Below are 25,162 nucleotides of genomic sequence, written 5' to 3' on the forward strand. Positions count from 1 at the left end.
GCTGGGGCAGGGGGTTGGGGTGCAGGAGGGGGTTGTGACCTGGGGAAGGGAATTCAGGGTGCGGGCTCTGGTCAGCCAGTGCTTACCTCAGGTGGCTCCTGGTTGGCAGTACAGTGGGGCTAAGGCAGGCTCCCTGCCTGCCCTGGCTCCGCACGGCTCCCAGAAGCGGCTGCCATGTCCATCGCCTAGGCGGAGGGGTCAGGGGGCTCTGCGTGGTGCACGCTGCCTACTTCTGCAGGTGCTGCCCCCGCAGCTCCCATTGGCTGCTGTCCCTGGCCAATGGGAGCTGCAGAGCCGGCGCTGGGGGCAGCGCATGGTGCTTCCCTGATCATCTCTGCTCCTAGGGGCCACAGGGGTATGTCAGTCTCTTCCAGGAGCTGCGTGGAGCCGACCAGACTTTTAACTGCTTGTCAACCCCAGCTTTCCCCCACAGCGAGGCAAGCCGGTGCTCGCGACTCCAGCCCTGCAGGGGTCAGGAGGGAGGCCCGGGGCTTCCGGCCTGTGTTGCAGAGACTTGCCGTGGGCTGGATGAAATGAAGCAGCGGGTCGGATCCGGCCTGTGGGCCGTAGGTTCCCCACCCTGATCTAGCTGGTTGTTTACATGCAAATTACGTATGGATCGGAAAAACTTAACAGCAACGTATGGATCGGAAAAACTTAACAGCAAGAACCAAATAAGGGAGTGGGGGTGAAAGGAGAACCTTCTCAAGATGCTCATCTAAGGTTTGCTGTACTACAGCGGGGCAGGGGGAGACAAAGAAGTAATTGGATAGCAAGTTTGCTGCATGAAAGAGGGGTCTCCCAGGTTTGGCAGAGAATGTTGGGTTAGATCCGCTTCTTTAGACAGGAGAATAATTTGCATGCAGTGTTATTGTAGCCATGTCGGCCCCAGGATATTAGAAAGACAAGGTGGGTGAGGAACTTAGAGATATTACCAGGAGGATAGTTGTTCGTTAAGTTCAGTGTCCAGGAAGTGCGTTCTGATTTTGTTTTATACATAACCATTTGTTTCCAGCAGCCTGACGCACGGTCATTTGAATCTCTGCTCTTTGATCATCAACTTATTCTTGTTTTCACCACCACAATACCTTCGGGCTCTGGTGTTAACTGAGGATCACCAGTCTGACAAGCTGGTGTGTGCTGTTCCTTTTGGAACGGCAGCCTCCTCACTCTGTGAGCCTTCAGTGGGGAGGGGCTGGACTCTGCAGGGACGCTCCGAGGACGCAGGGGCTGGGGTGAGCCTATCCCTACCTGTACAGAGACTGTGAGGCCTGTGGAGGCCTGGAAGGGAGCGCTTGTACCGCTGCAAGCTGGTGGTTGCAGGGAGCTACTCCACCGCAGGCGCAGAAAAGAAGCCCTCACACCCCGGACCGGCGGTGCAGAGGTGCCTCACAACCCTGGGTACCCCTGACGAACATGACTGTCCTCAGCCAAAGAACGTCGCAGGCAAATCATCTTCAGAAAAGAGAGCCCCTGCCCTGATTGCCCGCAGAAGTGCCCAGGGACCTGTCACTCGAACGCTACGAAGAGTTTTAAAAAAATTAAAAGAGGAAGGGAGGGGAAAAAAAGAAAAGTCAGCGTTGGTCAAGGGAAAAGACAAAGGAGGCCCAGGAAATATATTTGAGCATTTAAAAGTTTGGGTTTTTTTAATTAATTGATATCAAGCAAATAAAAAACAAGTCAAATCAAAGGGCCAGCCCAGTTGGTGTAGCGCCATTGAAGTTGAATTAGGTTTTACACTAGCTGAGGATTTGGCCCTGTATTATATTTATTGGGTGTTCTTAATTACTCTCTCCTCTAATGGGAGAACAAGGGGAAGCCAATGAAATGGAAGGGCACAATTATCGCTGCGAAACGGAAATGCTCTTTTTACACCAGCTGTGAATAACCAGTGCCACATTGTATCAACACAGCCAAGAGCTTTGTGGGATCCAGAAGGGAAGAGACCTTTGTATGGATAACAAGAACATGCACAGTTACATTAGGCAGAATAAAATGTTGTAAGGAATATAAAGCTTCATGCTTCAGGACATGACAGCCACTAACTGATGAGGATTAGGATAACATACCTATATGAACAGGTTGACAGTGACCCATGTGAAATGTGCAGAGAAGGATACAGGATATGGACTAAGAATGGATCACTGATTTGACCTGCTGTGGCAATTCTGATGTTCCTAAGGAAAACTTAGTTAATAGCATCCCAAGAAATCACAATTTCACTTCAGTATATTCCACGGGTTTGGAAGATACAGGGCTCGAGCAGGTCCAGAAATCCACCTTCCTTTTTTTGGGATCCACATTGACATAGTCTTCTCCCATCTTCATGTTCTCATAGTCCTCTGCAGTGCTTGCGCTGCGACCGGTAACTTGGAAGACCAGGGATGTGTAATTGACCTCTTCTTCTGACCGAGGACACTAGCGTATGACAAATAGAAACCAGACCAGAATTCAGTCTAGTCTTCACAGGCATTATCAGTTCTGGTTCAATCATAGTGGCATGGCACACTTTAGAGGGTCATATGATCTCTAAGCTCACTACACAGATCTCACCTGTCTCACATTTGCATACCACAGAGAACAACTGCCGTTCAAATCTTAGTGATTTCACTCACTGGTTTAGTAAGATACTGAAGTGAGTTTGCTTGGGATTTAGCTGCCATGTCAGCAGTTTGATTTGGGATCAGCAGCAACACGTGGCAATACTGCAGATGGCACGGAGATCACAAACGTTCTCAGTGTTGCTTTGCAGTGTTTTACACACACACACGATGGATTCTGGAGTCCTGGATCTGAGTAGCCCTAAAATTCAGGTAATATGTATACTCTTACCGGCTCCCTCCCCATCCCTGAACCTCAGTCCTCCCCTGCTTGTTTCCCATGTTTCCTCCCCCTGACCGGGAAGTACTCTGCAGATCACTGATGGCCCAAGCACCATCATCTGAGAGCCAATGTTCTAAAGTGTAAACCTGGGGAGGACGTCATCGATCAGTAGGACCAGGAAAAATTGCATGTTTGTCATCTAATCTGGCCAGCTGTATCCTCTGCAATATTCCCGCTCCCGTTTTGTCTCTCTTCTCTTTAAGTCCTGATGCCCACACCTGTCCCTTGGCAGTCTGCTGAATGGCGCTGAAGCTGGGAGTTAGGCTGAAGTCCTGTGGGGCAGGGATTGTCTCTTACTATAGGCCAGATTTCCAAGAGAGTTCAGCTCCTATTTGTGCACCAAATAAGTGGGGAGGTTTTCAGGGGAGCTCATCATGCTGGGTGCCGCTGAGCTCTTGGGAAATCTAGTCAAGTGTCTGGACAGCAGCGTCTAATAAAACGGGGCCTAGACCTGGTTCAGGGTATACATTATGTCTACATGAAAAGAATAAATAATATGAATAAATAAATAAGAATGAGGTTGGTGCAATTCCATTACCTTCCTAGTGGAAGGGCTGCCGTCTGAGCTCTCAGAGCTGTCTGAGGAAGAGCCACTGTCACCTTAAAAAAAAAGTGTAAACATTTGCACCTATAATAACTATAAGCTAGAGAATGGGCAGGGAGAAGAGATGAATGAGAAAGTGGGTTAGCAGTCGACAGAGGATCTCGCTCTCTCTCTCATATTGTGTTGATCTATGCACATGACAGTATTTCTCAAACAATAATGCACAATTCCATTTTCTTGTCTCTTGGGGGTTCCAGTCATGAGTCCAAAATGGGGCCCAATCCTGCTATCTTAATTTCTTGGCAAAGCTCCCATTAACATCCGGCGGGGGGCGAGGGGGGAGGCACGACAGGGTTGGGCCCTTTCATTGTTTGGATGTGATTCTCATTTACATTAATGCCTCTTTACACCACCCTGGCACTGTAAAGGGGCCTTAAAATGAGCATATGGCCCCTTTATATAGCTTCATAGATTCTAAGGCCAGAAGGGACTGCCTGCATAACACAGGCCATTGAACTTCCTCAAAGTAATTCCTAAACATGTATTTTAGAAAAACATCCAATCTTGATTTAGCAATTGTCAGGGATGGAGAATCCACCACGACCCCTGGTAAATTGTCCCAAGAGTTAATCTCTCTGACCAGTAAACATTTACATCTCATTTCCAGTTTGAACTTGGCCAGCTTCGGCTTCCAGCTACTGGATCATGTTATGTCTTTCTCTGCTGGATGAAAGAGCCCATTATTAAAAATATTTGTTCTCCATGGAGATACTTATAGACTGTGATCAAACCACACCTTAAGCTTCTCTTTGTGATGCTAAATAGATTGTGCACTTGGAGTCTATCACTAGAAGGCATATTTTCCAAACCTTTAATCATTCTCATGGCTCTTCTCTGAACCCTTTTCAATTTATCAACATCCTTCTTGAATTGTGGGCACCAGAACGGGATACAGTATCCCTGCAGTGGTCACACCAAATACAGCCATAAAATAACCTCTCTACTCATTCTCAAGATTTCTCAGTTTATGCATCCCAGGATCACATTAGCTCTTTTGACTGCAGCATCTGAGTGGGAGTTCATGTTCTGCTGACTATCTACCACAACCCCCAAATGATTTTCACAGTCACTGCTTCCCAGGATAGAGTCCCCCATCCTTATGCTGCCAGATGTGGTATAAAGGGGCCTTCAGGCTTGACTATACATGGAGCTATTCTTGATTAACTCCATGTGAGGGTGTCTTGTTCCTGTTTAAATTAACCATATGGTTTAACGAAAAGGAGGACTTGTGGCACATTAGAGACTAACAAATTTATCTGAGCATAAGCCATCCGATGAAGTGAGCTGTAGCTCACGAAAGCTTATGCTCAAATAAATTTGTTAGTCTCTAAGGTGCCACAAGTACTCCTTTTCTTTTTGCAAATACAGACTAACACAGCTGCTACTCTGAAACCTGTCATATGGTTTAAGGACGTCCCTCAATAACTCCATGCATAGACAAACCCTTAACAGAAATGAGAACCAGGCCCTTCATATATTCCAACTCTGCAGCGTTATGGTTGATTTTAAATTGGAAATTTGAAATTTTGCTTTTCATGCTGATTTTTTTAATGCCCCCCTCCCAATATGTGCAGTGAAACTCCACTCCCCCCCGCTGCCTGACAAGAGGCATTACTGTACATCAGCAATATTGATCAGGGAATTCAAAGGTTCATTGCGTTATTGGCTCCCGATGATCACAGTCTCTAGTATGAAAATGTAAAATATGAAGAGTGCTGGCGTCAGAGACCCTTATCCGCCGGCCTGGAGGACTGAATGGAGAAGAACTCATCTGGCAAATGGAATGGGGAGGGAGGAGGTGATGTGAATTGCTAATGCATATAGCTCACTTGTACAGGTCCTTCATTCCCCGTCCTAAAGCTAGGTTGTGTTTGCTGCTGCCCAGTTTTACTGCTAACATACAAAGAAAGGCTCATCCCTTGCAATGAATCAGGCTGATAGCGAAGTATTTTCTTAGCGAATTAAAGAAGAAGTTATTGTATAACGAATAAACTGTTGTGTAACGAATAAATTATTGTAACGAATAAACTGCTCTCCCCCCTTTCTCAAACACTGAAATATGAATGCAGGACCCACACCTTATATCTCTCATCATTTGCAAAATGAGTGCAAAACGTGTGTAACACACTACCATAGCATGTTAGACTCCCTTACCATGGGTGTAAGTGTCAACTTAAGGTGAAACGCAGTGGTGAATCTGGCCCTATGTTTCCAAATACCTGTCTGCAGGAACAAGTACCCGAGGTCAGATATTCAGCCAGTTTCAACTGGCGTTGGGCCACTGAAGTCAATGAAGCTATGCCAATTTGCAACAGCTGAGGAGCTGATGCAAGCACAGATTTGAAGATTGCAGGCTGCACCCACTGAGCTGAGACTTGATTGTTTGGCACCAAAGATGCAATCTTACCCTGGATGCGCGGCCTTTTCAAAACCTCCTGTGCTGCCTGGGAAGTGTTGGGTTGTTCTGGTTTTGTAGAAGGGCTGCTGCTCGCCTGATTGCTACAGGAATGATTGTCTGAAATGGAAAGTCAGATTTGCTCGTTACTCCTGCTACTGTAGGGAAAACATGACAAGGGCTGTCACTTCAGGGCATGAGCTGATCACTAGGCAGGGACAATAAAAAAATCCCTCCCGCTATAGTATAATGGTGCACAAGGGGCTTGGTCATTTGTGGTTTGTTGTCATTTCTGTGCCTCCCACTGGAGCACACAGTACAGGGCATTATAGGAGATGGTGCACTGAATGACAAGCAAAATTGGTCCCTCCTAGAAGTGCCCAGTGCTTACAAATATGAAAAAATGACAGTATTGGCTCGAGAAAGTTCCACACACACACACATACACACACACACACACACACGTACACCAGCTATTCCAGTCCTGCTCTCCCCACATCCAGATCTGCCAGTGCCCCTCAAGCCACATCCCAGCACCCGCTGTTATTCCACTCCTGGGACTTTCACACACGGATCCACCACTGCACTAGAACCCAGTCCTAGAACATCTCATGTCAATCCTGTGAGGGCCTCTCCTGAGCAGAATATAACATAAGAGTCAGAGTGGGCTATTTTATTTTTGAGGTGAACAAATGAATGAGAAATTACTGAAACTATCAAACTGTGATCTAAAGCAGATTTGGGCTCAGATATCTTGTGGTGAAAGGTTCACTGTGCTTCTGAACCTCCATCTATACAAATACAAGATTGAATTAAGCAACAGGGCTGATTGGAACATGTACTATATACAGCGCTTGGACAAATATGTTTCTCACAGGAAAATGTGGTTTAATCAAAATCAACTGTTGATTTTGATGAAAATTTCCCACATTCCAACAGGGAGAATTGAAACAAAAAATGTTTCAAATCAACTTTTTGAAATGCAGTGGCATTTTTTGTTTTAAAAGTCTATTCAAAAGAAAAAATTGTTTTGAAACAAAAACAATAAAACATCAGTCTATTGACTTGTTTCTTTTTGATCGAAAGTGTCAGAATTTTCCATTTCAACGTTTCTGATTCAAAACTTTTTGGAGTTTTTCATTTCACAATTTTTGTAAAAATATTTTTGACTTCTCATTCTGACTGGGAGCAGAAAATAATTTTGAAGCGTTGATATTTCCTGCGATAGGACAATTTTTCAAACAGCTGTAATATAGACAAGTATAGACTATTTCATGTGTAACATGTCCTGTCAGACAGCTGACAATACGGGCCAAATTCTGCTTGTCTCACTCATGCAAGTTGCCCCATTGACCTCAGTGGGTCTGCTCATGTGAGTAAGCCTGGCAGGATTTCAGCTTACTTGGTATGTATGTGATGACGGCACAGGGTACCTCTACCTAGCAGCTGGGAGGAAGAATTCTCAGCTCGGGTAGCCATACGCTCAGTAGCTCTGCTTGTGCTAGTACCTAAGGGCTTGTCTACTCCAAGCAGCTTTTCGCGACAAGGCTCTGTCGACACAGCCTTGTTGCTAAAAGTCAGCATGCGTAAATGCTCTTTTTCAGTACTTCGTCGGCACTTTTGCTGACAAAATACTTCCAGCCCTGCAAGCGGCATTAGCTTTGTCGGCAGGAGCAAAGCCGCGTACACGCTGCCACGTGCGTCGGCAAAACTTGTGTCTTTCACGGGGGGGGGGCGCTTTTTTTAAGTACCCGTGAAAGATAAAAGTTTTGTCGACAACTTCGCAGGGTAGACAGGCCATAAAACTAGCAGAGTGGCCTCGGCAGCACTGGTGGCGACTCAAGCTAGCCGCCGGGCAATCGGGCGGGACTGTCCTTGCCGCCCAGGCTGACTCAGGGCCGCCACGGCCACGCTGCTATTTTAGGCACTAGCTCAAGCAGAGCTAGAGCAAGACGTCTCCCAAGTTGGAAATCACACCTCCCGCACTGCCGTGTAGACATACCCACAGCGTCCTGTTGTAATGTTGTGGTGCTGTAGCAAAGCCACCCAAATGCTGATTCTTTAACCCCGGCCACCACTTGCTTTTTACCCCCAAAATACATGACTTGTGTGGCCTCCTCTCATCCTGCATTCCACACACACCGGGCCAGAACCTCAGCTAGTGTAAATCAAAGCAACTCCTTTGGCCTCAGTGCATGACTTCAATGGCACTACGATTTACACCTGCTAAGGGACTGATCCATCTGTTTTTCAAATCACATTGGAACTTGTTTAAAAAGGACCCCCATTCATCCTCCGCCCCCATCTCCTGGAGTGCTTGGCATTTCACGAACCAGGACTAGCCATCACAATTCAGCAGTTTGTGACCCTTAGCAAACCAAAGAGTTACTCTTTGTTGGCTCTTGGGCCAAATTCGTCCTGTTCACTTAAATGGATTCACACCAGGGATGAAAGGGGCACATTATAAATGAAATCAATAAGAGATGAAATTACCTATTTTCCTGCTGAGCTTGATGTAAAGCACTACTAGGAGAAGAACATAGACAATAGAGGTCACACCTGAGCTGAGAATGTTTATCCACCAATAATCACATGTGCTAAGGGAGAGAAAACAATCAGGTTATGTTAGATCTTTCAAGTGCTGGTGGGCTGACATGGTTTCAGATAGGACGTCGTTTTTAAGGTGATTTCCCAAAGACTTTGGCAAAGATTTTCAACAGTGACCAGTGGTTTGAGGTTGCCAAGCTTTTGGGTGTCCAATTCGAGACAAACTAAATCTGATTTTGGGTGCTCTGCCCTTTCTGAAAAAAACCAGGCCCCTTTAAGGAATCTCAAGTTGAAAGGCACACAAATAAGACAGTGATGAGCATGGCAGAAGAATCTATATAGAATAGGATAGAAATTGGGCTCCTAAAAATGGAGACACCCTAAAACCACTAGTCACTTTTGAAAATCTTGGCCTAACTGACTATCGGACCTGGGTGTCCAGCAAGAATACATAGTTGCCCCAGGGACAGCCAAATGGAGATTTTAAAAATAAGCAGAGAGGAGTCCAAACCCCTTGGAACTGAACAACCCTTGAATTTTGATGTCTTCAAAATCTGGAGCCCATTTCTAATTCCACAGATCGGGTTACAGGGGAGAAGATCAACCATCCAACTCCATGGGGAATCGATCATCAACTCCTTTCATAGCAGGTTTCTCCCTCTAATAAGCAGCACTAATGGCCACTGCTCCGTACTGCGGTTGGGAGCACCACAGGGAAGAGCTGTTTTATGCAGAGCTTACTTGTGATCATTCATCCTCCCAGCAGAGAGTCTTCACAGGCACGACAACTGCTGAATGAGTTGCTGAGGGTTTCTAAGGAGAGAGAAGGAGACAGGGCAGGGATATCCAGGGACCTGATGGCAAAGAGGCACCAGTGTCTTTGGGGCCAGATGAACGCACAGAGGAACATGGCTGGGTTCCCCAGGCGCCGATAAAACAATAATAATACTGTGCACGTCTGTATTGCAGAACGGGGGGCGAGGGGGGGAACTCAGGAACAGGGAGGCCGAGCGATTTGCCCAGAGCGACACAAGGGCTCAGTAACTGAGCCAGGAATGGAACCCAGAATGCCTGACTCCCAGTCCTATGCTCTGACCACTAGACAAAGCTCCCTCCTGTGCATCTTGGGCTGTCTGTTGCACTCCTCTTGGCTTTCATTCCCCTGGAGCTGCCCTGAGCCACAGAGGTTAAAACCATGCAATACCTCCCGGGACGCCCTACCTCCTGCCCCCATAAATCAGCTACCAATAAGGGGATCAATTCATGCTAACTATGGCACCGGGCTGTACTGGGCAAATAGCAGTTCCCATAAGTCTTTCTGACCATCCACTGAACCTCATGTGGACTTGAGTGGGTGATGCTTCACAGCCAGCTGCAATAAGGGGACAGAACTGATGGAGAAAAAATGCAATCGTCTAAGCAGAGTGATGCAACAAAGAAAAGAAACTGATGCTGCACTAACACAAACAGAGTGGCAAGGGGATAAAAAAAAATAGCAGTGGAATGGACAGTGTGCTGGAAATGAGGGAAAAAGTCGGGTTAGGAGGAGACTTTATCGTCATTAGGCCAGACCCCAGCCAGCTCCATTGACTTTAATGCCAATTTCCACCAACCAAGGATCTGGCCCATTAGGTTTCTACAGGGGAATCAGCCTGGTAGGACTTTTCCAAAGCTACAAAAATTAGTTGTAGGAAAATAAACAACTAAAGGGCCTTCCTCTTCTTTCTAATTCATGGTCTATCTTTTATGAAGCGTTGTTCCTAGGCCTATCTAACGCATTCTCCATTATGTGACAAACTCATTGAAACTCACCAGGTTGCCATGGGATATCCAAGGGGAGAATACAACTCCCTTTGGCTTGTAGGGGAGGTTTTCCATTGACTTCAGTGGGAGTTGGAGCAAGACCGGGGAGGGGAATCTAGTTGTAGGCATGATAGGAATCCAGATATGCATCGCTCCTGTTTTGCATTGTAATGGCCCCTCCTGTTGTTTGTACATGTAGTTATTTCCCATATGCTTTGCCTTACCCCAATTTATTTTATATGTATCACCATAATAAAAATGTTTTAGAGGGAAAAACAAAGGGTTACTTTATCAGACAGGCCTGCAGTGACAGGTGCTTAATAAAAACTCATCATAGTCACAGATAATACAGAACTGTAAATAATAATGTAATTCCCCTGTCCCCCAGTGTCTACCTCCATTAGACAGCCACTATCTCACATTCTCCCCAGGACAGCTGACACGAGAGCAGGTTTCTATAAAGGATTCTCTACATAGTATATAAAGAGAGGTTCCTAAAAAGGACTTGACACCAATGAGAAAACTACTTCTTATCCAATTTTAACGTTTGGCTAGATGACACATTTTCAATGCAAAGCTCGGTTGACTGCAAACTATGGTCCTGTTGCATGACAGACTCTTCTTACTTCAGTGGTACTTCTGATTGCAAAGAACATCAGTGTCATTCCGAAGAGTATGTTTCTCTATGGGTCCTGAAAGGTGCAGAGCAGCGACAATTTCTACTGTAGTCAGTGGGAATAAAATTGCACTATCGGGATTCAGCATCTATCAGTGCTTGGTCCAAATGGTGTAAGTCGGGCCCAAAGTTATTCAGTAACAAAAAATAACACCTAACTCTTATATACTGCTTTGCATCCAAAGATCTCAAAGTAAGGCTACTGTAGCCTCAAACATTCAGACTGTTACTTGCAAACCCAGAGCTCCATTCAGCATCCTCTACTCACATGAGTAGTCTGCACTCACATAAGCAGCCCCACTGACTTTGGTGGGTCAGTTATGTGACTAAGGCCCATAATTAGCCATTGCTAATGAGAGAGAGCAAATATTCAGTTGCTAATTTTCAGCTGCATGATGTGATAACAAACCAAGTGAGCTTCTCTCCGGATGAGGCATGAGAGAATTTGCAGAGTATTATGCAAATTTTGTTTTTTTAAAAAAAATGGCGTATTTGGCTTTCTTTGCCAGGGGTTGGGACTTCCACGGAATGCTCCTGCATTGATCCAATGCTGTGCGCCACTGGGGCATTCTTTGGGTTTGTCTGTACCATCTCCAACAGCGAGCCTCCCAGCCTGGGTGAACAGCTCCGAGCTAGGGGGGGGGTTCATGCCAGCGTTCTAAAAATAGCTATGTAGACAGTACTTTGAAGATGCTGCTCAGGTTGGAGCTTGGGCTCTGACGCCCAACCCACCCCACCCCAGGCTTTAGAGCTTGAGCCACAACTTCAAAGCACTGTTTATACAGTTATTTTTAGCATGCTAGCCTGAGCCCCGCTACCCTAAATCTGTCCACCCAGGCTGGGAGGCCCCAGATCAGGAAAACACTTTGCCTCCAGTGAGTGCTCCCTGAAGAGGGATGCTTCTCCGAACGGGGGCCTTTGGGCCACGATATAACTGACTGTTTTCCATGAGTTTTACCGAAAGACGACAACACCCTCCAGAGTTCTGTGATCCTGGGCATGAGCTCCCAGAGGGTGCAGGAAATCATTAGGGTGTCTCAGCCACCTTTGCTAACCATTCCCAACACTGAAAAACAGGGACATTTTGTGGGGTCTTTCCAGTGTATATGCTACAAAGGCCTGTTCTACAAGGTTTGCTTGGGTGGAGTTTTATGGACTTTAACCTACAACTGGGAACCGTAATCATTACGCTCTGCCTAAACCTCACTGGCCATGCTTTAATAGTTAAAATAGTCATTACTATGTGGGGTAGAGACATGACTCTGTGGGGGGGAGGGGTACATGCGTGCATGTGTGTCCAATGCCCTTCTCAATGGCATTCCTTGACTGGAACTTCTGAGCACTACTGCAATCCACTAACTCACCACAATTATAAATAAATAATAATAATAATAAACCTAAAATTTGTTTTTCATAATTTTATCCTTTTTTTTAAATGCCCAAAAAAGCATCTGATAAATACAATTTAAAAAAAGATTAAGTAACAAATAAAAGCTACAGACCATAAATGCCTAAAGTTAGGCTCCTAAACCAATCTTCAGGCATCTAAATAAAGGAGGTTGGATTTTCAATGTGCTGAGCTCCTACAGCTCCCAATGGGATTCCTGGGTACTCGGTACCTCTGGGGAAAAAAATCACACCTCTTTTATTTAAAGCCGACACGTGGACTTAACAGCCTAACGTTATGTACTAAGACCCATACCCTCAAAGGTATTTAGGCACCGAACTCTCATTGATTTCAGTGGGGGCTGGGCACCTAAATACCTAAATACCAAAATACTTTGAGGATCTGGCACTCGAGGTCCTGATTCAACAAAGCCCTTAGGCACTTTTGAAAATCCCAGCCAAAGCTAATTAGGTGCCCAAATCCCATTGCAAATTAATGGGAATTGGGCACCCAATTCCCTTATACTCCTTTGAACATCCCAGACTTAAACATGTGCTTAACTTGAAGTTAGTGCTTACATCCCCTTCAAGTTAGTGGGACTTAAGCACACAGATAAAGTTAAACATCTGCTCTGCTGCACTGGGGCCCTCAGCTTGAAACTTTTGGCCATAACATCCGAGAGAATTCAACTTTATAACTAAGGTTGACAAGCCAGATTTAATTTGCATTGTGTGTTTTCAATTTTGTAAGGGCATGTTCAGTTTTAGATAAATGCTTTAAAATGATCGAATAACTAAAATGAAATAAATGCTTTTGTATAATTACTAACAACAAATGTCTCCTATACAGACACAGGTTTTAGAGACTATGAGGACAGGAGACTTAGAAACGAGAGGCTCCGTCTGCACTGCGGATCAGAAAACGATTTTCTATTTTGATCCCAGAACAGAATTTCCAAGAGTTGCTCAACCAAACATTTCTCGAGAATCCCATTCAACGTCCCTCTGAATCCATCTTCAATATAATGCTACTTACCCAAAGAGTTAGGCAACTACCAGACTAGAAGTCCATTTCTTGCTTTTTTTCACCTCCCCTATTGAATTGATGCATCCCCCGAAGTATCCTTCTTAGATGGCTGTCATTCTTAAATGGTTCATTTCCTATTGCGGTACAGGAGATGATGCTGAAGCAGATAGCAATCTGAAAAGTGAGTCGGTGTAAAGGAAATTACAAAGAAAGACACAAATCCAAAATTCACTAGCAGGCGTCTTCTTTGCTTACATGGTTATAGTTAGATAGAAGAGATTATTTTAAAAATGTATTTAAATATATATTTTAAAGATAAAACCTAATGAGATATTCACTGCAGCTGCGTTTGCTTTGCTCATTATGTTCTTTCTGTTGTTGTCCCCCCCACCCCCCCGCCCTCCGCCCTCTTCCCAGCATATTAACACTGCAAATTTTGTGAAGCCTTTATTCCTGTTAGTAGCTCTGGCTCAAGGAAGATGCCCAACTGAAATCAAGGATTTGCGAGGAACTTGTACTACTAATGTCTACTGAATGTAGCAATCAAGGGATATGTGCCTGATCCAAAGCCCACTGGAATCACAGGAAAGACTAGATTGATGTCAATAAGCTTCGGATCAGGCCTTATGGCCTCAATTCAGCAGAGTGCTTAAGCATATGCTTAGAGTGAAGCATGCATTTAAGTGCTTTGCTGAACTGGAACTTATATGTACAGCTAGAGCCAAATCTTGCCAGCCCCTTTGGTTTCAATGCCATATACACTGCTCCAGAGGCTTGAAGCCAACGGAGTGGTGCAAGCAAACCTGCTTGTGTTTTACATTAGAGATTCAGGCCTTGATTATGTTCATTTTCCTTCAGCACTCCTGAGCTAGGAGGATGTCCAAGCCTCGTCTAGATTAGGATTTGAAGGGGGTGACGTTAACCCATTCTAACACGGTTTAGAGGTCCGGCATAGACAAGACAGTGTAGGCTTCACAGTGTGCTAACCTGGCTGAGTTGAAGCACAGGCTCTCTTGAGTTTCACTGGGCCAGTGTACTGCACATTAAAGGCAATGTGCCTTATCCACACTAGACTTTTAAAGCACATCATTTAGAACTTGTGAATCAACCTGTTCCAACAACACCCCTTTTATTCTGGTCTAGACAAGGCCACACACACCAAGCAAGTGACCCTAATTAACTGAGTGGAGGAGGAATCATTATTCAGACTGTTTAAAGCTTCTTGGATTGTTGTTAATATCTAATTAATTCAAAGGCTTGAATAAACAATAGGAAGAAAAGCTCTTTTGTTAAAGGTTCACCATTCCTGCACCTTCCAATCAGAGCTGAGAGGGCCATGCACCATGTACATCCCATCTGAGCTTTGTCTAGACTGGGATTTCAAGGGATGCTGTTAAGAACTTAGTAGCTAACTAAGAGGTGCTAACCAATGCAGTCTAAAAGCCTAGTCTAGAAAAGGCAGTGTAGACTTTAATGGCGATAAAGATTCTCACCTCCCTTTGTAAACCGCTTTGAGATCTACTGATGAAGAGTGCTACATAGGAGCTATGTATTATTAATTATAATTAACATGCGTTAAGATGGTGGAGCCCCTGGGGCTGTGAAAGGCGGAAGCGGTACACATACCTAGTGCTGGCCCCGTGTCTAGGGATTCTCATTCCCGGGGTCCTCCAAGCAGTGCCGCCCAGAGGATTCAGGGGGCCTCGGGCAAAGCAATTTCGGCGGCCCCTTCCATAAAAAAAGTTGCAATACTATAGTATAGTATATTGCCCTGGGGTCTGGGGTAAATTGCCCCACTTGCCCCCTCCCTTCCCCCCCGGGCGGCTCTGCCTCCAAGGTAAGTGCTAATAGAAATCAGGAAACACAAGACTGGGCCTTCCTGGCATTTCTAGAGTAAAAGATACATTATTAAAATTAAAAAATTCTCAGGACTTTTCCTAACCCATTACGAAGAAGGAACAAACAGGCACAAACTCGGTTATGTTCCTTCCCCTATGCAGATTCCCTTTAAACACTGGACCTAGCTGTGTGAGGGGGCTCTGAGTTACATGGGGATGAAACATGCCCTTCGGTATTTATTTTATTTATTTATTTGCTCTAATTTAGAGTTGAGACCATCCCTTCTACTGGCTCAGTTTGTCTGGCTTCCCCCAATCTGGTTTCCCCTCATTTGCCTGCTCCTGCTGGCTTTGTCACAATTGTCAAATGACCCAGTGTCTGCTCAGCCGGAGGCTGCCCACTCATGTGGGCTGAGTCACCTTCATTCCAATACTGCGCAGGTCCCTATCCTTCTGGGACAGGTGGTTCGGAGGGGGTGGCAGACAAGATGGGAGATGTCAGGGAAGAGAAAAGGGGCGGAGAGCACAGGGTGGGTGAGAGGAATTTCAGAAGCAGCGTAAAAGAACAGGTTTGCCTCTGTAGAATGGAAGGCAGGAGAGGGGGAAGGGTCAGTGGCAGTGAATCTGCTTAATTGAAAGGCTGCATAGGATTAAATAAACCTCACTGTGCACTTATCTATGTATTTATAAATGCTGAATTCAAACCAAAATTAGGGGCTGGCAGAACATTAGCAATGGAAAGTCCCATACTCCATTGCCAGGTCAGATGCTATAATGAAGAGCATTAATTATTACTACTCATATTCCAGTATCCCCTAAACGCCCCAGCTAAGATCAGGGCCCCATTGTGTTAGGTGCCGTACATACACATATTAAGGAACAGTCCCTGCTCTGAAAAACTTAACAGTATAAAGAGACAAGACAGACAAAGAGGCGGAGAAAGGAAGGATTATTTTGCAGATGGGGAACTGAGCCCCAGGGAGAAATTAAATGATTTGTCCAATGTCTCACCGGGAGTCAGTGGCAGAGCCATGGATGGGCCCCAAATCTCTTAAATCCCAATCTGGTACCTTAACCACAAGACCATCCGATCTCTGTAAAACATCCCTCCTGTCTGATGAGCATGGTGCAATAACCTAGTCAGATATCTAGATTGGGCAGATAAGGGGTTCAAATCCAGCCCTGGGCTGGTAGTAGAACTGGTAGGAAAACAGGTTTTCCATCCTACAGGAATTTCTGATAGTCCAGCATTGATTTTCATCCTGAATGAGGATAGGAAAAAAAAATCCACATTTCAAACATTTCACAAAATGAAAAATTCAAACAAATTCATTTCAGAAATGTTTTGATATTTTTGAATGAACAAAACCCTTGTGATGTTCAAAGCTAATTTTTTTTGTCTTGCACAGTCGATTCAAAACAAAAACATTTTGAGTCGACATTTGGACTTGATATCAATTCAAAATGAACATTTTCATTCAGATTTTTCTGGACAGAAAATGAAAAAATAGAATCAATAATTGATATTTTCCCACCGAGAATTTTGATCAAAGCCACATTTTCCTAAGAAAAAATTCAGTTTAAACTTTTCAACCAGCTCTAGAGCTATTGCTAGTTGCTGACTGTTTAGTGACCCATATGAAATGAGTTTTGTGAATCTCAGCCAGGTCATATCACAAAACCACTGCAGTAAATGGCAGACTGGCTGGCTAAAAAGGCCAAGGATTGATGAGCCCTGAACTCCCCAGATTAGAATCGAAGACAAACTCTCCGTTGCCTATCACTCTACTTGTCCTGTCGATAATGAGGTGACAGAATCCAAGGGTGTCAGCTTCAAATCCATTTACATAAACTGCACTGGTTTGTGCTTTAGTCTATTGGCCCTGTGAAGCAATCCCTTTCCCCTGGAGGTGTGAGAGGGGAATTCATGCAGCTGAAGATCAGACCACTGATTAAAAAAAATACTGTAACAGTGTGTAACGGTAACAGGAAGTGGCTGCTGATCAGACATCTCCACAGGGCTGCTGGCTTTATACATGTTGCCTAATAGAATAAACAGCCCTTGTGAGACCCTGCACCCCCTGCTTCTCCTTGTCTCACTGCCATCTTCTGAAGCTCACAGAGAAGAGCTCGAGGCAGTTTGGTTTGGGGTTGGTGGAGTGGTAGCTGTACAGTTAAATGCAATGGACCGACATCTCTTGTTGATTTCAAGCCTATGCTGTGTGTCCATCTTTCTTGCTCTGGGAAATGAATGACCGTTTTATGGGCGGAAATCCGCCAGCTGTATTTCTACACACAGAGACGTTCAGCTAGTGCAAATCAGCCTTTTTATTTATTTATTATTAGCTGTCTTCCAGTAGCCCCCAGGAGCCTCAATCAAAATTGGAGCCCTGTTATGCACTGCAGCCTGAAAGAGCTTACCATGTGCATAGACAAAACAGATGAAAGGTGTGAGGGGAAACAGGCACAGAGTGGAGAAGTGATTCATCCACTGTCAGTGGCAGAGTTGGGAATAGATCCCCCACCCCGGCCTGTTGAGGGGCCATTGGGAGGAGAGTTAGAGGCCTCAGTCCGGCTGAGTGGATACATTAAATATTCGCCACCATAGCTGGCACCTTTATTGGCAGTCTCAGCAGGGAGGCCAAAAACTGGCTGGGTCCTAGAGAAGATGTCTGCAAGGCAGGATTGAGGCATCTTGGCAGGGTAATATGGGGAAGGTTGCCCACGCTGCATATGTTCTGTGGAGAGAGAGAGGATTTCTTTCTCTAGGGCTGCTGTTAATCTGGCACCTCTCCCCAGCAAATTCTCCTCAGCCAGTATCAATCAATCAATGCAGCTCCCTTGAAGTTAACAGAATCATATCAATTCACGCCAGCTAAGGATCTGTCCCACTAGGTCTCACAATGACAAAGTGTTCACAACAACAGAAAATTGTACCAGACTCTGCACATTAGCACACCTGAGAGACAACACAAATACACTTTTATTCCAAGAAGTTGCATCAGAGCATTTAAAAATGTACAGTAGATTCAACTGGTGAAAGGAAAAATAACTATCCAATACAGATATTCCTATTTTTCCTAATTTTCAATACAAGAAGAAACATAAGGTAAATTACAGTCCCTGTCAGTGTGGCTGTGATTCCTTCTAGGCTCTCCCTTGCAGCTGGCATCTTGACATGTGCCATGGCAAAGCTTGGATTGCTAAGGCTCTATAGATATAGGGTCAAATCTCCAGCTGGAGTTCATCAGCCGAACTCTATTGCTTTAAATGGTGTGATGCTGATTTACACTAGCTGAGTCTTGGCCCACAGCCAACCCAGAGAAGCAGCTGGAAATAATTATTTACACAACAGCAAAGTCAGGCACCACAAAGGATCAGTCTGAACCTGCTACAAGTTAATGGTGATCATGCCACTGTAGTCTATGTAAATTCCGATTGAGCATTCATCACTAGGATAGCTGAGTATCATAGTTTTCAGAGATCTCTGTTCCTGGTATTTATTGTATGTCATCTAAACACAATCACTACTAATGATACTTTGCCATCACCAGTGTGAGGATCTTAAGACACTTCACAAACATTGTAGAGCTTGGCTCCTCTGTGAGGTAGAGGAACTGAGGCACAGAGGGGGTGAAGTATCTTGCCCACGGTCACACAGTGTGTCCGTGACTGAGCTGCGAGTACAGTTGGGATCTCTCAACTCCCACTCCTGTGGTTTTACTCCAAGATCATCATTCCCTGCTAGGTGGGTGCTGTTCCTCTTTGTCAGGTGAGGGCTGCACACAACGGGTGATGTTCGTGGGTGTTGGGATGATTCATATATGTGGCAAAATCATCCTCTATCCTGAGTGCAGCAGGGCATATTTTCTCATGTCTGAATATATTCCATGTGAGTTATTCCTTTGTGCCTTGATAATTAAGAATAAAAATGAAGTGTGTTTGTGTGTGTGTGTGTGTGTGGGCGGGGGAGGGGGGGTGTTGGAGAAACACTTTAATTATTTTTCTATAGCCAGCTATTTACCTCTTACCTTAATTGTGGAGTTACAATTGGATACTTGAGTGGAACTGCACCTGTTTACATCATTAGCGGATCTGGCCAAGTGAGAGCAAGTGCACTATTGGAGCAGGAGGCAGTGTTACACCGTGTGAATCTGTGGTGCATCTGATTGATTTCTAGGCAGCTTTGGGACAGTACCAAGACATATCACCATCAAGAGTGACATTGGACAAAGAGGGACAGCTTGGTGCTGTTGGAACGGTAAATGTCGATGGACTGTAAAGGACTATTTATTGAGTCCTTCTTTGAGGTTCTACACAGGTCACTCCTTCAGTGAGGGAAAAGGATGTGGGACGGGACATTTGGTGCTTGAAGCACAGTGACTGCAGGGCTGTCTCCTGTAACCACTAGGGTCGCTATTCGGGATCAAAGAAAATAAAATAAAGGACCCTGTCTTGGCCTATCCAAAGTCCATGACCCTTAGCTCACGTAAACAGACCCCAGTGAAACATAAACCCAGTCTGGAGAAGTGAATCACAAGATGGAAGCTGGATTAGTCACTGGGACAAATTTCCAAAGGGTCCCTCAGTTGTGCCAGCCAAACCTTGTGTGTGCACTGGTTTGGATGAGCAAACTCTCTGTATCTCCCAAGTGCTCATCTGTGTGTTCAAACACCTCTTAGCTTGTGGAATTGTGGAGGTTCTGCGCATGCAATTAGGTCTTGACACCAAGTTGGAGGGGTGTAGGGTAGAAAGACTGCAAAGTAAACCTACTGGATAGCCAAAGGACACATCTCTGTGGCTGGTCATTTTGAAACCCACCATGACAGGCACAGCAAGTAACTTACCTTCATCCCTTTTCTTCTTCCACAGCTGTACCAGGACACAGGATCAGAACCAGAACTGCTGTGGATATGGAAATGGCCATAGCAAATATAACAGGGCTGAGAAGATGCAAAGAAAGGGGGTTAATTTCCACAGTGATGACCTCTTCCCGGCAGTTCTGCGTAGCGGGGCTCCACAGAGTGGGAGGTGGAATGTTGTGTGGGCAGGTGTGTGACAGAGAGAGAAAGAACGTGTCCAGAAATTACATTAGTCCATATTTACAAAAAATGTACATGCTTAGGTGTTTTTGGAGATGGGGACTTTTAAATTGTTTGTATCCAAAACATAACAGGTCATATTTTGAGGTCCTAAGACGCCATCTTTCCTTACTCCTTATTCAAGCAAATCTCCCATTGACACCTACGGCTACAGGAGCGGCCCAGAATGCCTGTGAAAATTTGCTATACCTCTGGTGAAAAACATTCACCAACTTGTCCAACACGTAGGGCTTTCCTTCAGCCTACAAATTCACTCAAAATAATCCATGAGTCAAATTCCAGTTTGGGAACAGTTTGCCAAGCTAAATTGCCCTGGCAGTTTCCACTGAATATAGTATTCCTCCTCCCTCCGTGTACTAAAGTGGCGGAAGTGTTGCTGTATGCTGTTAAACAGCTGCAGTGTTTCACACCGGACATGGCTGCACTTGGGCAATGGGGGAAGTTAGTTTTGAGAATACAGAACCATGCTCTGCTCTCAGCTACACTGGTGCAACCCCATTACCATCAGTGGAGTTGTGTCAGCAACACGGGATTTTGCTCGTGCCCTACAAGTGCTCGGAGATCCTTCAGAGTGAAAGGCCCTGTATAAACACAGATTATTATTAACACATAAGACACTCTGGGTCTGATTCTCCCCCTGCCGGGCTCCTTGTGTTGTCATTTACGCCTGCACAGAGCAGGCGCTACTTGCTACGAGATCGGAACGGCAGTGCCTGTCGCAGGCGCTAACTTTCCACTGTGCTCGACCCCCCAGCTCTGCCCCAGGCCCCGCCCCCACTCCACCCCTTCCCTCAAGGCCACACCCCCACCTGCCCCGCCCCCCCTCTTCCCGCCCGTTCCCCCCCTCCCCAGAGCGTGCCGCGTCCTCGTTCCTTCCCCCTCCCCCCCCAACCTCCTGCACACCGCAAAATAGCTGATTGCAGCAGGTGGGAGGGAGGGGGAGGCGTTGATTGGCAGGGCCCGCTGGTGGGCAGGAGGCGCTGGGGGAAGGGGGAGATGCTGATAGGGGGGCTGCTGAGGGGTGCTCAGCACCCACCATTTTCCCCTGTGGATGCTCCAGCCCTGGAGCACCCCCGGCATTGGTGCCTGTGGTGTCTAGCACCTGCTTTGCGCTCATGTAAACACAAGGAGCAAGGTCATGGAGTCAATCCGATCCTATGTCCTGGCTAGGCCTTTCAAATACAAAACAACAGGGGTGAATTTGGGAGCTCATGAAGGGGAGGGGATCCCAATCAGACTCCGCTTACACTTCTAAAACCACTGACTCGTGTCCCAAAATACTGGCGGGGTCTGAAGCAGCTTCGTATCTGCTGTCGGGGTTGGATGTTGCACCACTAGACAAGCTGGGATGACTCAGGAGCATCTCCCTGAGAGAGGAAAAGAGGTAAGAACAAGGCCCACACACCTCAGTGCGCCCGGGCTCCAGAGACACCAACGCACTCAGCTAAGATTACTCTGTAGGTCAACCACCCCGGAGAAGCCGTGGTAGGGCTCACTCAGCCTATCTGATTGAACAGGCAGGAAGCGAGCCAGGCAGGGAGTGATAAACTGCTCTAATTTGGTACATCGGGGAAGCAAACACAGACATTCAAGCAGGAGGAGACCTGTTCGACCCCTCTGGTCCTTTGCAGTCTTTTTCTGGAGCACTTTCAGAGCGGAGGCATTGGTTGTATCAGCTGATTTTCCAAGAACACAAATGTCTTGTCAGTGCCGGGGTTATTGTCTATTAAATACTGTTTGAGCCACTGCATTTGGTGTTGGAGGTGGCAGACCAACAGTTCTGGAGGCTGGAGTCCTTTCTTTAGCCCCGAGTCTGGGACTGTGTGAGCAGCAGCAGGGTGAGCTTTCCATACACACCGACTCCTACCAGCGTGGGGGTAAGCCTGTTCAGCTCAGTAGCATCCACCTCTGGGAGCAAACACCCAGCCTTGCTCTCAATGGCACCACATGCCAGATAAAGCATTCGTGGGTGTATTTGTACTACAGTCATGGGCTTCAGCGCAGGCTAGCCACTGAGTAATTACCTAGGGACAAGGTGGGCGAGGTAATATCTTTTATTGCACCAACTTCTGTTGGTGAGAGAGAGAAGCGAGCAGGATTAAAGCTAGCTTGGGCAAGCTGCAATCATACTTCGTGATCGCAGGATAGACATACGCTGTGAATAATGCCACCAGGGAGAGAACCGAGCTCTTTAAAGCCCCTTTACACTGGCAGAGCCTTGTTAAGGGTCCTTAATGTAACAAGAATCAGGCCCAAGGTGCAGGGCAACAGAGAATCAGGCCCCACAGGTTGCAAATTTCTCCTAAAATGCTTCCTCCTGATGGGCAGAAATAGCGATGAAGAGACTATGGTGATGAGACTGGTATGAGACCCTAAACAGACAGGCTGATCAGCTCTTTGCCCTGTTGTAGACTGGATTGAAGGTATAGCCATTATTTAGCTGTCAGCTGAACAATCTTACCACTGGAGACAGTTATCATGACTCATAGATTCATAGATATTAAGGTCAGAAGGGACCATTATGATCATCTAGTCTGACCTCCTGCACAACGCAGGCCACAGAATCTCACCCACCCACTCCCGCGAAAAACCTCTCACCTATGTCTGAGCTATTGAAGTCCTCAAACCAGGGTTTAAGACATTTAATATCATGATACTGGCCCTACGCCCATACAACTCTGTGGCATTCTCTAGGTGTCCCATCATCATTACAGGGAATGTTCTATTTTCCCTGCTTTCTCGAATGGCTGTTCAGCCCTGGTGCTCATTGCTGGTATTCCCCTGACAGCCCATGAGGTTGAGACACTGTATTACTTCATGTCTCCACCACAGCTTCTCCACTGCATTGTGCTCGGGGTCATAGGGACACCGCATTGTGACCAATTGTCTCACTTCTCCACTCGGCTCCTGGGCTCCTGCCAGCCTACAGAAACCTGCTGGCTTTTAAATAACAAAGTTCATAATCATCCTTAGTGTATCTGTAGCCCTCCATTGCAGGTTCTCAAAGCACTTTAAAGCATTCAGTAAGTCCCACAATGCCCTGTGAGGCAGGGCAATAGTATTATACCCATTTTACAGATGCAGAAACAGAGGCACAGAGAGGTGAAGGGCCATATCCTGAGAGGTGAGTTCCTTCGGCTCCTATAGCTGCTCAGCAGCTTGTGAGGGGCATGCAGCACTTGGCAAGATCAGGCCCTGAGTCACTTGGACAGTGTATGGAGGCCGGAAAGAACCCAAATATCCTGACTTCTGGTCTTCTCCATTAGCTTCTCTTCCCATCTACTCAAGCTATATCGTGCTCATGATGGTAGTATCTGAATCATCCTTTGCTTGTATATAAGGAAGGAAACTACAGCTGCTCAAAGACTAGCTTTGTCTCCACTAATTACAGTTCATTAGGGCATCTTGGAAGTTTAATCCCTCTATTTAACTAATGAATTTACAAAACAACTGACTTTCTGCCACCATGCTGTTCAATCCTGGTTCAAAAAACCATGTACTTCTCTGCAAATAATAACGTTAATTAATATCCTTAAATACCTAGAAAATTCATTAATGGCAGCAAAGATTTGCTGGCCTGGCACTAGTGTGGGATCTGAGTTCAAGTCACAGGGCTAGTAACCTGCCTCCCTCCCCTTCAGTCTTTTTGGAACCCTGTTCACCTCTGGTGTGATAAGAGACTAGATTGCCAAGCTCTCTGGGGCAAGGACTCTTTTTTTAAACAAATGTCGACCCTCGAGGGGGACTCTAAGACATTTCCATTTTAAGTCAAGGAGATAAACAAAGTTGATCCTTAAGACTTAGAGGCCTCCCCCTATTCCATATAACACATGGGAATGACTGCATATAAGCCCTGAAAAGCAAATATATTCTGAGTCAACGGTCCCCATTCTGTCTAATCATTTCAGCATGCAGATTTCCAGATGAAGGACGGTGTTTTCTCTATCTCCTTTTCTCCGACCCAAATTCCCTTTCATTTCAGCAGCTGGATTCAGCACTGCCACAAGGTTCCTTAAGAGGTTAAGCTAGTTGGTTACAGTGCCTGTGTGTCACATTAAGAACACAGAACAGTGATTCGAATGGGTTCTGTAACCAAATAGCTTGGTAATTATTCCACGAAATATTGTTTCTTCCAAAAATGACACATGCTCTCCATTACAGACACGCTCTGTAATTATTTCAAACAAGCTGTTTGGGACCAGGTTCCACTCTCCAGTATATGGTATAAATTTAGAGAAACCACTGAAGTCAGTAGAATTACTCGAGATTTGTGCAGGAGTAGCTAATGTCAGAATCTGGCCCTTTGAGTCTAGAGTTTGCTTGGAGCAGCCTTAGCTTCGGAATGGAAAGCTCCTACCATTCCAACCAATAAATTGGTTGTTTAAAACACGTTGTCCAGGGAACATACTTAGTCCAGGGAACTTACCCGTACTAAAAAAAAAAAAAAGAAAAAGAAAGAAAACTCATACAACCATTATATAGAGCTATCGCTGTCTTCCTCAGAAATATGCACATAACGGACAATGGACTAGATTTTCATATGAGCTCAGCACTCATTTAGGTGCCTAACTAAGAGCCAGATTTTCAAAACAACTCAGCATTTTGGGTGCTGAGGTCTTTTGGAAATCCGGCCCCAGTTGTGGGTGCTAAGCACTTGAAAATCTGATTCCAAACTCTTTTGAAAATCTGTCTAATCCATTCAAACTCTCAAGCTCAATACCTTTTCTTGTTGTTAATACTAGGTGTTTGCTAACTACACAGTGATCTCATTTTATAATGATATATTTGTTGGATACATTCCAGCAATTTGCTGGACGCTTTTTGAAACTATGTACTTCTTAAAGTGTGATTCTGCTCTGGAACGTGACAGTAAAAGGCATCATACATTCTCTATGAAATGT

The 25,162-nt window shown here is 45.5% G+C and overlaps 1 protein-coding gene across 11 annotated transcripts in view; it reads right to left on the minus strand.

Moving 5' to 3' along the window:
- Positions 1-1,619: 1,619 nt before the first annotated feature.
- RHEX (regulator of hemoglobinization and erythroid cell expansion) overlaps positions 1,620-25,162 on the minus strand; it is a 30,241-nt gene continuing 6,698 nt past the window's right edge. For 2 of the 11 annotated variants that reach the window (XR_006286852.1, XM_037885076.2), the window contains 6 exons: positions 13,331-13,495; positions 9,171-9,242; positions 8,376-8,479; positions 5,895-6,002; positions 3,422-3,483; positions 1,620-2,418 (listed from right to left, as the gene is read on the minus strand). Coding sequence is in view for 10 of the 11 variants with exons in the window: in XM_037885076.2 (XP_037741004.1) it covers positions 2,212-2,418; positions 3,422-3,483; positions 5,895-6,002; positions 8,376-8,479; positions 9,171-9,184 (495 nt within the window). In the remaining variant the exon portion in view is untranslated. Of the gene's footprint in view, positions 2,419-3,421; positions 3,484-5,894; positions 6,003-8,375; positions 8,480-9,170; positions 12,530-13,330; positions 13,496-16,170; positions 18,120-25,162 lie in introns of those variants that run through there. The other 9 variants (XM_037885081.2, XM_037885080.2, XM_043533543.1 and 6 more) reach the window with 9 other exon arrangements.

The sequence above is a fragment of the Chelonia mydas genome, chromosome 21, assembly GCF_015237465.2.
Source record: "Chelonia mydas isolate rCheMyd1 chromosome 21, rCheMyd1.pri.v2, whole genome shotgun sequence".
Taxonomy (NCBI): domain Eukaryota; kingdom Metazoa; phylum Chordata; order Testudines; family Cheloniidae; genus Chelonia; species Chelonia mydas.